This window comes from Ctenocephalides felis, unplaced genomic scaffold (genome assembly GCF_003426905.1).
Source record: "Ctenocephalides felis isolate EL2017-DRISC unplaced genomic scaffold, ASM342690v1 CF-g0.4_SCAFFOLD_01492, whole genome shotgun sequence".
Lineage (NCBI taxonomy): Eukaryota > Metazoa > Arthropoda > Insecta > Siphonaptera > Pulicidae > Ctenocephalides > Ctenocephalides felis.
The window spans coordinates 59,416,855-59,431,856 of record NW_020537646.1 but is presented as its reverse complement, the minus strand read 5'-3'; the positions used below and the strand labels follow the sequence as shown (position 1 = coordinate 59,431,856).

Sequence of the window (15,002 nt, the reverse complement as noted above, 5' to 3'; positions counted from 1 at the left end):
GTGACCATAGAAAGAATAGTGCTAATGTGCTTGGTAAGTTTACTTAAAGGAGTGTTAATATCTGAAACAATGGGTCTTATAGGTAAATCTGGTTTATGAACTTTAGGAAGACAGTATAATTTAGAAAAATTAGGATGAAAAACTTTAAGGGAATATCCTAATGATTTAGTAATTTGTTTTTGTCAATTAAATTATTAATAAGTTTTTGTGTCTGTCTATTTAAGTAATCTGTGGGATCGTTGGCCAATTCGCTATAAAAAACTTCATCCTTCAACAAGTTATATGTTTTTGAAAGATAATCTTTCTTATTAAAAACAACAGTGAGATTACCCTTGTCTGCTCTCGTCACAATAATATCAGGATTGTCCTTCAAAAATCTTTTACATAAATTCAAATTTCTTAAAACTTCAAAATTCATATGAATGAAATTTTTATTTAAATTTTTCTTTATGAAAGATAGAAAGTTCTTACAGCAAACGGATCTAAATTTAGATTCTTTTTCAACATCCTTCAACTTTAAAACACCATTCTCTAAATTACTGAGAATTCTTATAAAATTAAAGTTTGATTTAGATGGAGGAAGAGAAAATTTTGGGCCTAAAGCAAAAATATATTTTAAGTTAGAAGGAATAGGTGTATTTGAAATTTTTTTTAACCACTTATCAATTAATTTTTCTTTTACCAGTGGAACGAAAAATAATTACATTTTTAACTAATGCTAAAAAACTACCAACGGAAGAAAATACTTTTATTATGGATTTTCAGAGAGAACCGTTTATCTCCCTCATTTCAAAGATTACCGTTTTCAAATCAAGGTTATAGCTGGTTATACATATTTTTTTCTGTACTTTCAAATATTGTTGTTGAACAATGCATGACTTTACTGATTTTTGACACATCGGTGGTGGACCTTTTTAACCCCGAACCTTCATATATTACTATCTATTCTTCTACAAATTCTGGAAAATTATAACTGGGAAAATGTTTTTCGACAAAGTGTCCATTTGATCGATACCAAATTTAGGTTCTGAATTTAAATAACATAAATAAAAATTAACTGTGGGAATTGAGAATAATCATTTTATTCGAAACAATACTACATTTAACATCACTCATATATTGGTGTAAATAGTAACTCGAAAAACAATAACGATTATTTTTAACTGAACTGTATAAATATTAGTAAATGATATTAAAAAAACGTAGAGGTGAGTACAGGATAACGTCTGTTGGGTCATCCAGTATATATATATATATATATATATATATATATGTATATATATATGTATATATATATGTATATAGATATGTATATATATGTAAAAAAACGTAGAGGTGAGTACAGGACAGCGTCTGTCGGGTCATCCAGTATATATATATATATATATATATATATATATATATATATATATATATATATATATATATATATATATATATATATGTATATATGTATATATATATATATATATATATATATATATATACTGGATGACCCGACAGACGTTGTCCTGTACTCACCTCTACGTTTTTTTACATATATATACATATCTATATCTAAACAATAACGATTATTTTTAACTGAACGGTATAAATATTAGTATATGATATTAAAAAAACGTAGAGGTGAGTACAGGACAGCGTCTGTCGGGTCATCCAGTATATATATATATATATATATATATGTATATATATATATATATATATATATATATATATATATGTATATATATATATATATATATATATATATATATACTGGATGACCCGACAGACGTCCTGTACTCACCTCTACGTTTTTTTAATATCATATACTAATATTTATACCGTTCAGTTAAAAATAATCGTTATTGTTTTTCGAGTTACTATTTACACCAATATATGAGTGATGTTAAATGTAGTATTGTTTCGAATAAAATGATTATTCTCAATTCCCACAGTTAACACTTTAATTATCCCTTTAACAAATATTAAAATATATTCAATAAAATTATATATTAAAAATTATACACTGCGATTTATAGAACAAATTTATTTCCAATAGCTCAATTTATTTTATTGAATTTAAGGGTTATACAATATTTTTAGACACACCTGTAGATGTATATGATTTTTGTTTATTCACGGTTAAAACATTGATTTTCCAAATTTATCACCATGTATTAATTGTCATAGCACAGATACACGTGTTGAAAATTGAAATCCTTTAAAAAAGTATAACAAATTCAGAAAGAATTAATATATAGCATGCGCGGTCAAGCTACAATATCACCTTGGATTTTTCTACCCAAAATAATTGCTTCAATAATGTTGCCTACAATTTTTATAATTTCGTACCATATTTTAACTGGCTTTTAGTATTTTAATATCTAAATTGCATTTTTCACACTAATAATTCAATATACATTATTACTTAAGTTCATATTTGAAGTGAATTAATTTGTCAAATTTTGTTCACATGTGCTCTATCCAACCTACTATCAACAAAATTATTGCAGTAATGATAGAGGAAAAAAGCGTATGCCCAGCTAATCTTAATCTGAAGTTCATAAGTGAAAACAATTTGCAAATTCGTCACCACCCCCCCGCATTAATTGGATTATAACACTTTTAATTATGATTTTATCATAACTTGTAATATACTATTTTGAAGGTGATTAAATGAGCTACAACTTTCTCTATCATAAATTTTACCGTAACTTCTTTTATTTTGAAACGGCGAAGGGTTAAAGGGCTCGAAAGACACTCCGGTTGGACAGCCGCACACTCTTTAAACAATTAGAACTCTATCAATATTTGTGTAACAAAAAAATAATAAAAAGCAATAATTAGTCTGAAAAATACCTTGAATTTTGATATATATATACTTTTATACGTATTCTTTCAGAGATATTATAATGAGAAATTGAATATTTTTTTAAATGGATTTTTTTATGAAATCATGAGTTTTTTGAAAATCGTTTGTACTAATGTTATGGTATTTTCTAGAATCCATCAAGATCTCTCAAACCAAGTTAATTCTAGATGGAAAACGATTGTTTTTAATTTTGGTGGAAATGGCATTTATAAACTATTTGATTGAAATGAAAAAAAAAATTGTATGCGTCTTTTAATTGCATTATAGCTCACTCAATTTACACACAGAAGTACTTCTTTTAAAGCTTATTTTGAGAACTATAAAAACCCATTTTCATAACTAACTTAATATTGTCCCTAGAACACTGTAAAATAGCGATTTATTATGATTTTTATTGATATAATTTTGTTCATTACATGATTTCCGTTAAAATGTATATTTTTGAAGATATTAGCAAAAAACGATGAAAAACGCAAAAAAGAAACAAATTTCCAGTGGCCAGTAACTTGAAAAGTGTTTGCTTTTTTGAAAAAGATTATTAAAAATTTTTCTCTTATAATTAGTTCTTTTATCCACACCGATCGTTATTACACCACTGAAAAGAAATTGCACCCCCCCCAGATAGTGCAAAGGAATCTAAATTGTTTTCACTTTTGAACTTGAGAGTAAGATGAGCCTAATTCCAAAATTCCAAACGAATTGGAAAACAGTAAAAAAAAAGTTCAGACCCAAAGCGCACCATTGAGTAAATTTTCCGTACAAATTGCCAACCATATGAATTTTTGACACAATGAAACTTCTAAATGATTTTTTGAATAAGTAATTTTTTTGTATTGTGACTTAGTATAGTGAGGCAAAGCGACTGCAAATTGAATATTTTTGAGCGCAATCACTTATGGCTGGTCTCCTTTGCACGAATTCGTACGGCGAATCTGTTCGCAAAGTGCGCAAACAAAATTATTGCAAGCAAAAGCAAACCACGCGCACGTTGAGAACACGATTCGCCGTGCGCGTCAGATGCATGCGCAGACTGTCAGACGCATGTTATATTATTTGCATCTTATATTATTTTAACTATGGCACATCTCATCTGCTTTTCGACAATAATAATGTAGACATTATATTTTCTTTATTTTTAATTGTGAATTTATTATATTTTAATATTGCCTCAGCCTATAAGTGAATAGAAATGTTTGGCAAATGACAGTTGTCATTTGTTTTTAATGTCAAACCATGCCTTAAATATTTTAAAGGTCAAACAATGATAAGCGTTTTTTTGTAATTTTTTCCATTTATTTCTACAATCTAACTATATTTCTATGAATCAAAACATTCTAGAAAATTTCCCGAACAAACTTCAGAAAGATTCATGATAATCCGAATTATAGTTTAAGAGGATTAATGAAACTTACATTGTTACAGAAGAATTTTATATATATATATATATATATATATATATATATATATATATATACTAGCTGGCCCGGCAAACATTGTTTTGCTAAGTAAGGTATATTCTAAACAATTTCTAGAGAATCAAAAATATTAATACTTTAAGTGTATAAGGATGTGTTGTTTGAATATTATATACAATGAAGTATCATAAAAACAATAAACCCCATTAGTTTGACTATATTTTGTCAATACAATCAAACTAGAAGATTTATACATTTTCTATACAAAACATGGTATAATTCAATTCAAGTGTTTTTTCATCTTTCGACTTATTGATTACGTTTCAAGTTTTTCAGATTCTTTTTAGATTCTGGATTTTGTGTATAATTGTAAATAATACTACTGAGCTTATACAAAATATTCAAATTTTTGCGAGGAGAGATAGTAACAGAATGAAGTATTTCTTCTTTGACCTGATTTTTGAAAAGTTTCAAGTAGCATTCGATAAATTAAAGTTAACTTAATAAAAAGTATATATGTATAGAAGGGCGAGGCACAAAGGTCCAATTTGTCCCATAAAACCATAATAATTATACCACAACAAATAACATCTTTCAAACGAACAATTATCTGACTACGTTCAGTACACTGCCTTCTACTTCATCATTGTAGAAGTGTGCTTTTTTGATGTACTTCAAAAATTTGTTATCTAAACTTTTTTACTCTATAGGCGGGGAACTTGAAACGGGCAGGTGGCAAAAAGGTTTAAAGCCTTATTATCATTTTAAAGGTATTTTACAAATTAATTACATTTTTAACTAATACTAAAAAACTACCAATGAAAAAAAAATACTTTAATTATGGATTTTCAAAGATTACCGTTTATCTCCCCCATTTCAAAGATTACTGTTTTTAAATCAAGGTAATATCTGGTTATACATCTTTTTTCCTCTGGAAAAATATTATATTTTGGAAATAATATTATATTTTGCACGGAGAAAGTAGTTCAAGCGCACGTTTCCGAGGCAATAATGATTATTGCCTCGGAAACATACGCTTAAACTACTTTCTCCGTGCAAAATATAATATTATATATTTCACAAATATTTTGCTATACTCTGTTCAACAAAAACAAAAAACAAGTTAGTGTATATATGATAGTGCAAAATTATGTGCCTTGCGCTAGTTACTGATGTAAGACCATATTTATATCCACTGATGATGACATAAAATCCTATGTCGAAACGTTTGGAAAAAATTAAAGATTAACTTCTAAATCTTTGCCTTTTATTTGATGTATTGCCCTTGAAAAACTTACTCATATATATATATATATATATATATATATATATATATATATATTGTGAGGCGATACATCAAAGAATAAAAAGCAAAGACTTATAAATTAATCTTTAATTCCAAACGTTTCGACATTCAATTTAATGTCATCATCAATGGATCAAAAAACAGTATGAAAAATTAGTATATCTAGGTAATTATAATATATGTGGATTGGTATAGTAGCTATAAAATAAGAGAAAAATTAACAAAACAGCAACACTTAACAACAAACAAAATATAAAAGATAAGAAAGGTAATAGAGACTAGATATTAAATAAATAAAAAAAGGAAAAAGAATATAGGCATAAACATATAAGCACACATATACATATATATACTCATATAAACCTACGCATATATATATATATATATATATATATACTATATATATATATATATATATATATATATATATATATATATATTTAAAAGTAACTAGCAGCCCATTCGTCGAAATAAAAAAGGTATAAAGTATAAAAACTTTTATTTATACGTTTCAACACAAGATGCGTGTCATCATTCAGCAACTACAACAATTTGAAAATTTTATTAACTAATATAAACACCAATATAAATTAATTATAGCATAGAGAAACATTATACACACCACAGGACAAAAACACTCAACAAAAATTTATTTTAAAAATTAAACTTAATAACATATTAGAGAAAAACATTTTTTTAGAAAAAATTATGAATAACTAAAAGATTTGAAAACTAATTTGACTAAAAGTTATGAAATGCATCATTGTGAAGCGAGAGACACGCCCATACCGAGCAACCATACTCGACTGAATTATTTCAATATGCGTATTGATAGGAATGGGAGGGGACGCATCAAGGACATATGCTCGAGGCACGAAACGCATCGAACACAGTGTTTGAGCTGGAATTGATCAGAAGGAAAAAGCAAACCATATAAAAGTTAGAACAAGAAAAAACAATATTGTAAAAAATAATATAAAAGAGATAGCAAATTAATTTTTTGTTTTTTTAATAAAATCAATAACAATCTGGTAACTATCATGTAAAAAGTGGGATGAATTGCGTTTATTAACACAAGAGGAGGAATTTATTGAAATAAAAAAGGATTCAGCAAATTTTCTAAGGTCACTATTTTTTTCGATATAAAGAATAACAGGATGTGAAGTGTTAAAAGTGTGATTGAGATTGAGCATATGATCTGAAAACATCGTTTTGCATTGGTTTGGATTTTTTGAATTATAGATATGTTGATTAACTCTCTTATAAATATACTGGGAACTTTCTCCAATATAACACATGTTGCTATCATTGCAATCCAACCTGTAAACTGAATCGGTGACCCTATCAGACGGGGTTCCAGACTTAAGAACCGAAAAAAGGCAATTATAGGTATTATCAAAACTAAAAACTAATCGGAATCCTTCTGAAGAAAATAACTTTTTTAAAAAATACGAAAAATTGCTTAAAAAAGGTAAACAGATAGTTCCTTTGTATTGGGCGGAAGAGGATGCTATTAAATTTGAACAAGAAGGTGAAAATGAATTATTAGAATTCGTTTGTAAATAATTTAATCTATTATTAATGATGTTGTTGACCAAGTGCGAAGGGTAACTATTGTCTTTGAGAACGGAACGAATAAGGGTCAAATTTTTTTCCCAAAACATACTGTTACTTAGTAAAATAGCCCTGTCTATAAGAGAGATAATGACAGAAATTTTAATGGAACGCGAATGAAAAGACAAATAATTTAAATATCTTGGTTTCTGATACCAATCAGTCAGGACAGAATTGTTAGTTACCAGAGCTGATAAGATTTTATTTTATTCGCAGATTTTTGGTTTACCCATGGGGTCTAGTATTAGCCCCCCTGTGGCTGATTTAACACTACAAATTTTAGAAAATTTTGTTCTATCTAATCTTTCTGTTCCACCTCACCTTTATTATAGATATGTTGATGACGTTCTGTTGTGCCTTGACGATTCTCAGATTGTAGACACATTAGACTCTTTTAATTCTTTCAACAAACATTTGCAGTTCACCTGTGAGATTGAGTCGGATGACTCTATTAGTTTTTTAGACCTAAGAATTACTAAAAATAAAGTAAACAATTCTGTCCTGACTGATTGGTATCAGAAACCAACGTGGTCAGGAAGATATTTAAATTATTTGTCTTTTCATTCGCGTTCCATTAAAATTTCTGTCATTATCTCTCTTATAGACAGGGCTATTTTACTAAGTAACAGTATGTTTTGGGAAAAAAATTTGACCCTCATTCGTTCCGTTCTCAAAGACAATAGTTACCCTTCGCACTTGGTCAACAACATCATTAATAATAGATTAAATTATTTACAAACGAATTCTAATAATTCATTTTCACCTTCTTGTTCAAATTTAATAGCTTCCTCTTCCGCCCAATACAAAGGAACTATCTGTTTACCTTTTTTAAGCAATTTTTTGTATTTTTTAAAAAAGTTATTTTCTTCAGAAGGATTCCGATTAGTTTTTAGTTTTGATAATACCTTTAATTGCCTTTTTTCGGTTCTTAAGTCTGGAACCCCGTCTGATAGGGTCACCGATTCTGTTTACAGGTTGGATTGCAATGATAGCAACATGTGTTATATTGGAGAAAGTTCCCAGTTTATTTATAAGAGAGTTAATCAACATATCTATAATTAGAAAAATCCAAACCAATTCAAAACGATGTTTTCAGATCATATGCTCAATCTCAATCACTCTTTTAACACTTCACATCCTGTTATTCTTTATATCGAAAAAAATAGCGACCTTAGAAAATTTGCTGAATTCTTTTTTATTTCATTAAATTCCTCCTCTTGTGTTAATAAACGCAATTCATCCCACCTTTTACATGATAGTTATCAGATTGTTATTGATTTTATTAAAAAAACAAAAAATTAATTTGCTATCTCTTTTATATTATTTTTTACAATATTGTTTTTTCTTGTTCTAACTTTTATATGGTTTGCTTTTTCCTTCTGATTAATTCCAGCTCAAACACTGTGTTCGATGCGTTTCGTGCCTCGAGCATATGTCCTTGATGCGTCCCCTCCCATTCCTATCAATACGCCTATTGAAATAATTCAGTCGAGTATGGTTGCTCGGTATGGGCGTGTCTCTCGCTTCACAATGATGCATTTCATAACTTTTAGTCAAATTAGTTTTCAAATCTTTTAGTTATTCATAATTTTTTCTAAAAAAATGTTTTTCTCTAATATGTTATTAAGTTTAATTTTTAAAATAAATTTTTGTTGAGTGTTTTTGTCCTGTGGTGTGTATAATGTTTCTCTATGCTATAATTAATTTATATTGGTGTTTATATTAGTTAATAAAATTTTCAAATTGTTGTAGTTGCTGAATGATGACACGCATCTTGTGTCGAAACGTATAAATAAAAGTTTTTATACTTTATACCTTTTTTATTTCGACGAATGGGCTGCTAGTTACTTTTAAATATATATATATATATATATATATATATATAGTATATATATATATATATATATATATATATATATATACGCCTATACATATATACATATATGCAACGTGCATGCATATTCACAACGACGTACATATATATGTATAAAACATACATATACTCACACCTATCTATGTAAAAAAAAAAAAGAAAACAAAATTTTCTCACGTCAGAAATTAGTTATTTTGTCGTACAAAATTTATAATTATTTCCATCAGTTTTAATAAGTTACTAATAAGTCAGTGAGCTGAGTGATCCTCGCCTCTGGGTGCAGGTAGAATTTTTGTTAAAATGATCCCCATCAGAGGGGACATAGTGTCAAACAATGCTGGTGATGCAATCAATGAATCACACAATAATTTGAACACAACGCTATGTCCAGGTATATCAGATATAGCCCAAAACCCGCTGACCAGCTCATGCGACGGTATGACTAGTAAAGTAGAACCAGTGGCTGAACTGTCGCATATAATTCCGGAAAATGTCATTTTACAACGGAATGAGTCATTGAAGTGCCTTGAGAATCTGATAAATGAACTGCATATGATTGTCAAATCAAAGTCAAACATACTAAAGAGGTGAAAATAAAAACAGGCAACATAGCGGCCGTAATTAAAAGATTTATTGATTTAGACAACCAATTGTTAGAGGAAAAAGGCCGAACCACGGATGATACGGAAGTTATGATAAATGAAGTGCAATGTTGTGAGACAGCCCCTATAGAAAAAAGTGTACGGCAGGACACAAGCAAAGCCACAAGAAACCGAAACTCACAACATATAAGCAATAATCAGGTGAATGAGAAAAATGGTTTGCCAAGACGTCAGACGATCATAGAAATATGTAATGAAGAAGAAATCGAGGTAAATGACTGGCATAAAGTTCAGCCGAGAAAACAGAAAAAAAAGGAAGCAAGGGTACATCTGTCAGTACAGGACTCTAACCATAAAATGATAAAAAATCATAGAATTTTTCCAAAACCAAATGCCTTATTAATCCGGCCGACCGAAAAAGTTAATTATTCCGAAATATTACGTCGCATCAAACATGATGTCCCTGATGACAAGGTAAATACGACAGTAGACAAAATAAACAAAACCAGAAATGGAGACTTGTTGATAACTATTTCTAAGAAAAGTGAGGAGAAAGGCCAAGGACTGCAACAGATTATCGCAGGTGTGTTAAAGGATGAGGCCGAAGTTATTTATAAGGGGCACCAAGAAACTATAGAAATAAGGGATATTGATGTTGAAATCTCAAAAATTGATATCCAGATAGCACTACAAAAAGCAACCGGGGGAGCCTGCAACACACCAGCAGAAGAAATTAGGCTTCGTAAGGCATATAGAGGTACCCAGATTGCTACTGTAGCTCTTCCAGCGGCAGTTGTACACGATCTGCTCAAAGCAAGTAGCAAAATACGAATTGGATGGGTCAACTGTCAAATTAAAATCATCAAGAAACCAATTCGATGTTTTAAATGCTGGCTATTCGGACATTATGGATCACAGTGCAAGAGCGAAGTGAATCGGACCAATCTATGCTTTAGATGTGGACAAGAAGGTCACAAAATAGCCAACTGTATAAATGCAGCAAAATGTGCACTATGCGCTGAAAATGGAAACTCTGAATATGTAGCACATCATGCCGGCACTCACAGATGTCCTCTATATAGGAAGGCCATAGAGAAAATAATGAACGCAAAAGCATGAAGATAATACAGCTTAACATGAATCATTGTGAGGCTGCACACGACTTGCTTATGCAGACGGTAAGAGATATGAAAATTGATGTTGCCCTTTTATCAGAACCTTACAAACATCTAACTGATTGGCCATGGGAAACGGACAGTACCACCAAAGCCGTTATTTGGTCCTGTGGCAAATTTTGTTTCCAAAATGTTGTTAACAATAGCAACGCTGGATTTGTCGCAGCATTATTAGATGGCATACATTTATACAGCTGTTACGCTCCACCTAGTCTTTCTTTGCCAGATTTTGTCGATTTTTTAGATCGTCTTGTGGAGGATGCAAAACGACACCACCCCGTAGCGATAGCCGGTGACTTTAACGCATGGGCGGTAGACTGGGGAAGTAGGAAGACTAATGCAAGAGGTAAAGCACTTTTGGAGGCCTTCAATACACTTGACGTGGTTTTACTTAATAGTGGTGATAAACCAACCTTTGAAAAGGGCAGTGCAAGCTCAATAATAGACCTTACTTTTGATAGCAATAGCCTCGTCAGAGGAATTTGCAATTGGGAGGTATTAGATATCTACACTGCTAGTGACCACAATGCAATCATCTGGGAAATATCAACAAATATAAACATTAGTAGAAATGCGAAAATATCTAAAGCCATTGGGTGGAAAATAAAGTCTTTTGATGAAAGCGCTATGAGAGTTGCCTTAAATTGCAAACCTATAATTTCAGAACACGCAGATGAGCATACTAGAGAGCTGATGGAGAGAATAACCGAAGCCTGTGATATCAGTATGACTCGTAAACATGGCATAAATCAAAGACAATCTGCGCACTGGTGGACTGAAGAAATCAGCTCTCTTCGTAAAGAGTGCCTAAAGAAAAGAAGGATCTCTCAGCGTGGATATAGTCTCAGTAATTCTGCACAACTGGTAGTGGAATATAAACAAGCACGTAGACAACTAAATAAAGCTATCAAAGATAGTAAAGTTAGGTGCTGGAAAGAACTTTTGGATGAAGTCGAGGAAAATCCATGGGGAAGACCTTATAAGACTGTAATGTCTCGCCTCAAAAGCCAGCCAATACCTTCACCAACTTGCCCACGACTATTGAATAAAATAGTAACTACTTTGTTTCCACGACAACCTAATTTGAACTACCAGGTAACACATGTAGAACAGAATAATATTCCACTTATAACACTGCAAGAACTGATGGAAGCTTTTCATCGCGTTGGTAATAGCAAGGCACCGGGATTAGATGGAATTCCTAATATTGCCTTGAAAACATCAATTATGACATCTCCGACAATGTTTCTTAATGCATATAATACATGCCTGAAAGAAGGGGTTTTTCCACGAAAATGGAAACAGCAAAGACTAGTGCTTATTCCCAAAGGAAAAAACCCACCAGATGAACCATCATCCTACCGTCCAATATGCATGCTGGATACAGCGGGTAAAATTTTTGAAAGAATAATTCACCAAGGAATAGATGCAGTAGTTGATCCAATCCTAGCAGACAATCAGTATGGTTTTTGCAAAGGGCGATCAACTATCGATGCTATAAACTTGGTAGTTAATACCGCCAAGGAGGCAATTGCTGGAACCAGATGGAAGGGGGGTTCAAAAAAGTACTGCCTTGTAGCTACATTGGATATAAAAAATGCTTTCAATTCTGCAAACTGGGATTGCATTATGAATGCACTCCGTGACAAGAACGTGCCAGCATACCTATGCAATATAGTCGCAAGCTACTTTACAGACAGAATTCTAATGTACAATTCACGCGATGGTACAGAAGAATATAATATAACAGGAGGTGTGCCGCAGGGCTCTGTTCTAGGCCCTTTGCTGTGGAATATTATGTATGATGGCCTTTTGAGACTAGAGTTTCCAGAATGTGTGAAACTAGTAGCATATGCAGACGATGTTGACATAGTGGTTGTCTCCAAACAAATTGATGACATCGTAAGCCTATTCGATATTACATTCAGAAAAATTAATCGGTGGATGGGAACAATGAATCTCCAATTAGCACAACAAAGAAGTGAAGCTGTTCTTATCACTAGTAGGAAAAGAATTGAGACCATCAAGCTAAAGATAGGAAATTTTGAGATCACGTCAAAACCTCACATCTGTTACCTTGGCGTAATGCTTGATGCTCGTTTGAATTTCAATCAACAGGTGGAACACGTTAGTGCTAAGGCGTCAATAGTTACGACGAAACTTGCTCGACTGATGCCTAATATTGGAGGTCCTAAACAAACCAGAAGGATATTACTATCGTCAGTTTATTACTTCGGTGCTGACATATGGTATCTCCATATGGGGTGATGCTCTTAAATCTCAAAAATCGAGGAGAATGGCAGGGCCCTTATACCGTCTCAGTGCTATAAGAATTGCTTGCGCATTTCGCACAATATCGGCGGAAGCAGTGTGCGTCATTTCAGGAACTGTGCCTCTCTTAGTCTTAGCAGAGGAAAGACGGACAATTTACCATAGAAGACATCAACAGCTGTGTCCTGAAAAGTTAAGATTAGAAGAACGGCAGAACAGCATTGACCGATGGCAGCAACTGTGGGATGTCGCTGTAAAGGGCAGATGGACGCATCGTCTCATTCCTAACATCAAAGTCTGGCTAAGTCGCAAGCACGGCGAAGTAAACTATTATACTACGCAAATGCTATCGGGGCATGGCTGTTTTCGAGCCTACCTACACCGATTCAAGCACGATAGCTCGCCGGATTGCCCATATTGTTTGGGCGAAATCGAAGATGCTGAGCACGTGTTCTTCGTGTGCCCGCGATTTGGTGCTCTACGGGATGATGTGGAGGAGACATTGAGACGCACAATTACCCCAGGTAATGTTGTTGAAGTGATGCTGACAAGTGAAGCTGCTTGGAACGCTATAGACAGATTTGCGAGAGACGTTTTAATGGACCTGCGTTCTATAGAGAGAGAAAGGGCGAATGGGACTTCGCCCATTTAAAGATAAGTATAATGTTTATGAATCATAACATTGTTTATAACAAGTTAAGAATTGTAACATTCTAGATCCTCCCCCCACGAAGTAATGCCTAACGGCGGTTTCCGTGGGGACCAGAGGCAGGGGCAAAGCTGAGGTTTTAGTCGGTATTATACCAGGGCGGTATCGAGTCCGACATACCCAGACAGAAGACCGGTCTGGGATGCATAAAAGCATTTCCTTCGCTATACAAAAAAAAAAAAAAAAAAACCTATCTATGTAACTATAGCTACACACGTATACATATACATATACGTATTACACATATACATATTAGAAACATTAATTAAACGATTATTTATATAACCTCAATGTTTTGCTTGAAAGTAATACACATATATATGATTATTCAATATAATAATAATGCACGTATACTTATCAATACTCTATTTAATCGTCAGGATATTAATAGTTATATTTACAGTAGGTCTTACTCCTTCGACGGTTCTATTAGAAAAAGGCTTAATTCTAGGCATTTACAACTAAGTGACACAATTCTCGCGCTCAAAAGTGCGTGAATTCGACGACCCATAGAGTTGTTCTTCGTTACGCAATGGCAACGCGCGAACATTCAAAATGCGGCTAACACTCGGCCATCCTAAACCTTACTCGTCCTCGAGGAAGTAATCTCTGACGTTGTGGGCGACTCCTGGGAATCTTTCTGTCTCAGATGGTCTCCTTCCAGTCCTACTTGATCTTCTCCCAGTCCTGTCCGGCTTCTCCAGTCCTGTCCATCTTCTTCCAGTCCTGCCCTGATATCCTTCAGTCCGTCCGATCTTCTCCCCGTCCCTGTTGCCCTCTTCTCCCAGTCCAGAGTGGTCTTCTGGCATCTTCTGCTCCATCCGGATCCTTCTCCAGTGCGCTGGGATGCTTCTCCAGTTTGTCGAGGTCCTCTTCCATCTGGGTTGCTCCTCGTTTGATGTGTGTTGTCTGCATTCCATTGGAGATTTTTCCCACATAGGCCTCACTGCATAATTTGGATATTCTCGGGCCTCGGCGCAATCTTCTCCTGGTCTATTATCAGCCTGTCCCGTCCAGAACCATACTCCTGCGGTCCAGTGCCTTCCTCTCCTGGTCCAGTATTGTCCGCTTCAGGTCAAATGCCTTCTTCTCCAGCTCTAGCGCCTTTCTCTCCTGGTCCAGTGCCTTCCTGTCCTGGTCCAGTGCCTCCAGCATAGTTCTGACCTCATCCGGTGTAGCC

The 15,002-nt window shown here is 33.0% G+C and overlaps 2 protein-coding genes across 2 annotated transcripts; both read left to right on the top strand.

The window, feature by feature from the left end:
• Positions 1 to 9,757: 9,757 nt before the first annotated feature.
• Positions 9,758 to 10,786, top strand: LOC113371456. The gene has a single exon (XM_026612081.1). The coding sequence runs from the start codon at positions 9,758 to 9,760 to the stop codon at positions 10,784 to 10,786; it is 1,029 nt and encodes a 342-aa protein (XP_026467866.1).
• A 17-nt stretch (positions 10,787 to 10,803) lies between these two features.
• LOC113371455 lies at positions 10,804 to 14,287 on the top strand. The gene is made up of 3 exons (XM_026612080.1): positions 10,804 to 11,438; positions 11,598 to 12,010; positions 14,229 to 14,287. The coding sequence occupies exons 1-3, from the start codon at positions 10,804 to 10,806 to the stop codon at positions 14,285 to 14,287; spliced, it is 1,107 nt and encodes a 368-aa protein (XP_026467865.1).
• The last annotated feature ends 715 nt before the right edge of the window (positions 14,288 to 15,002 follow it).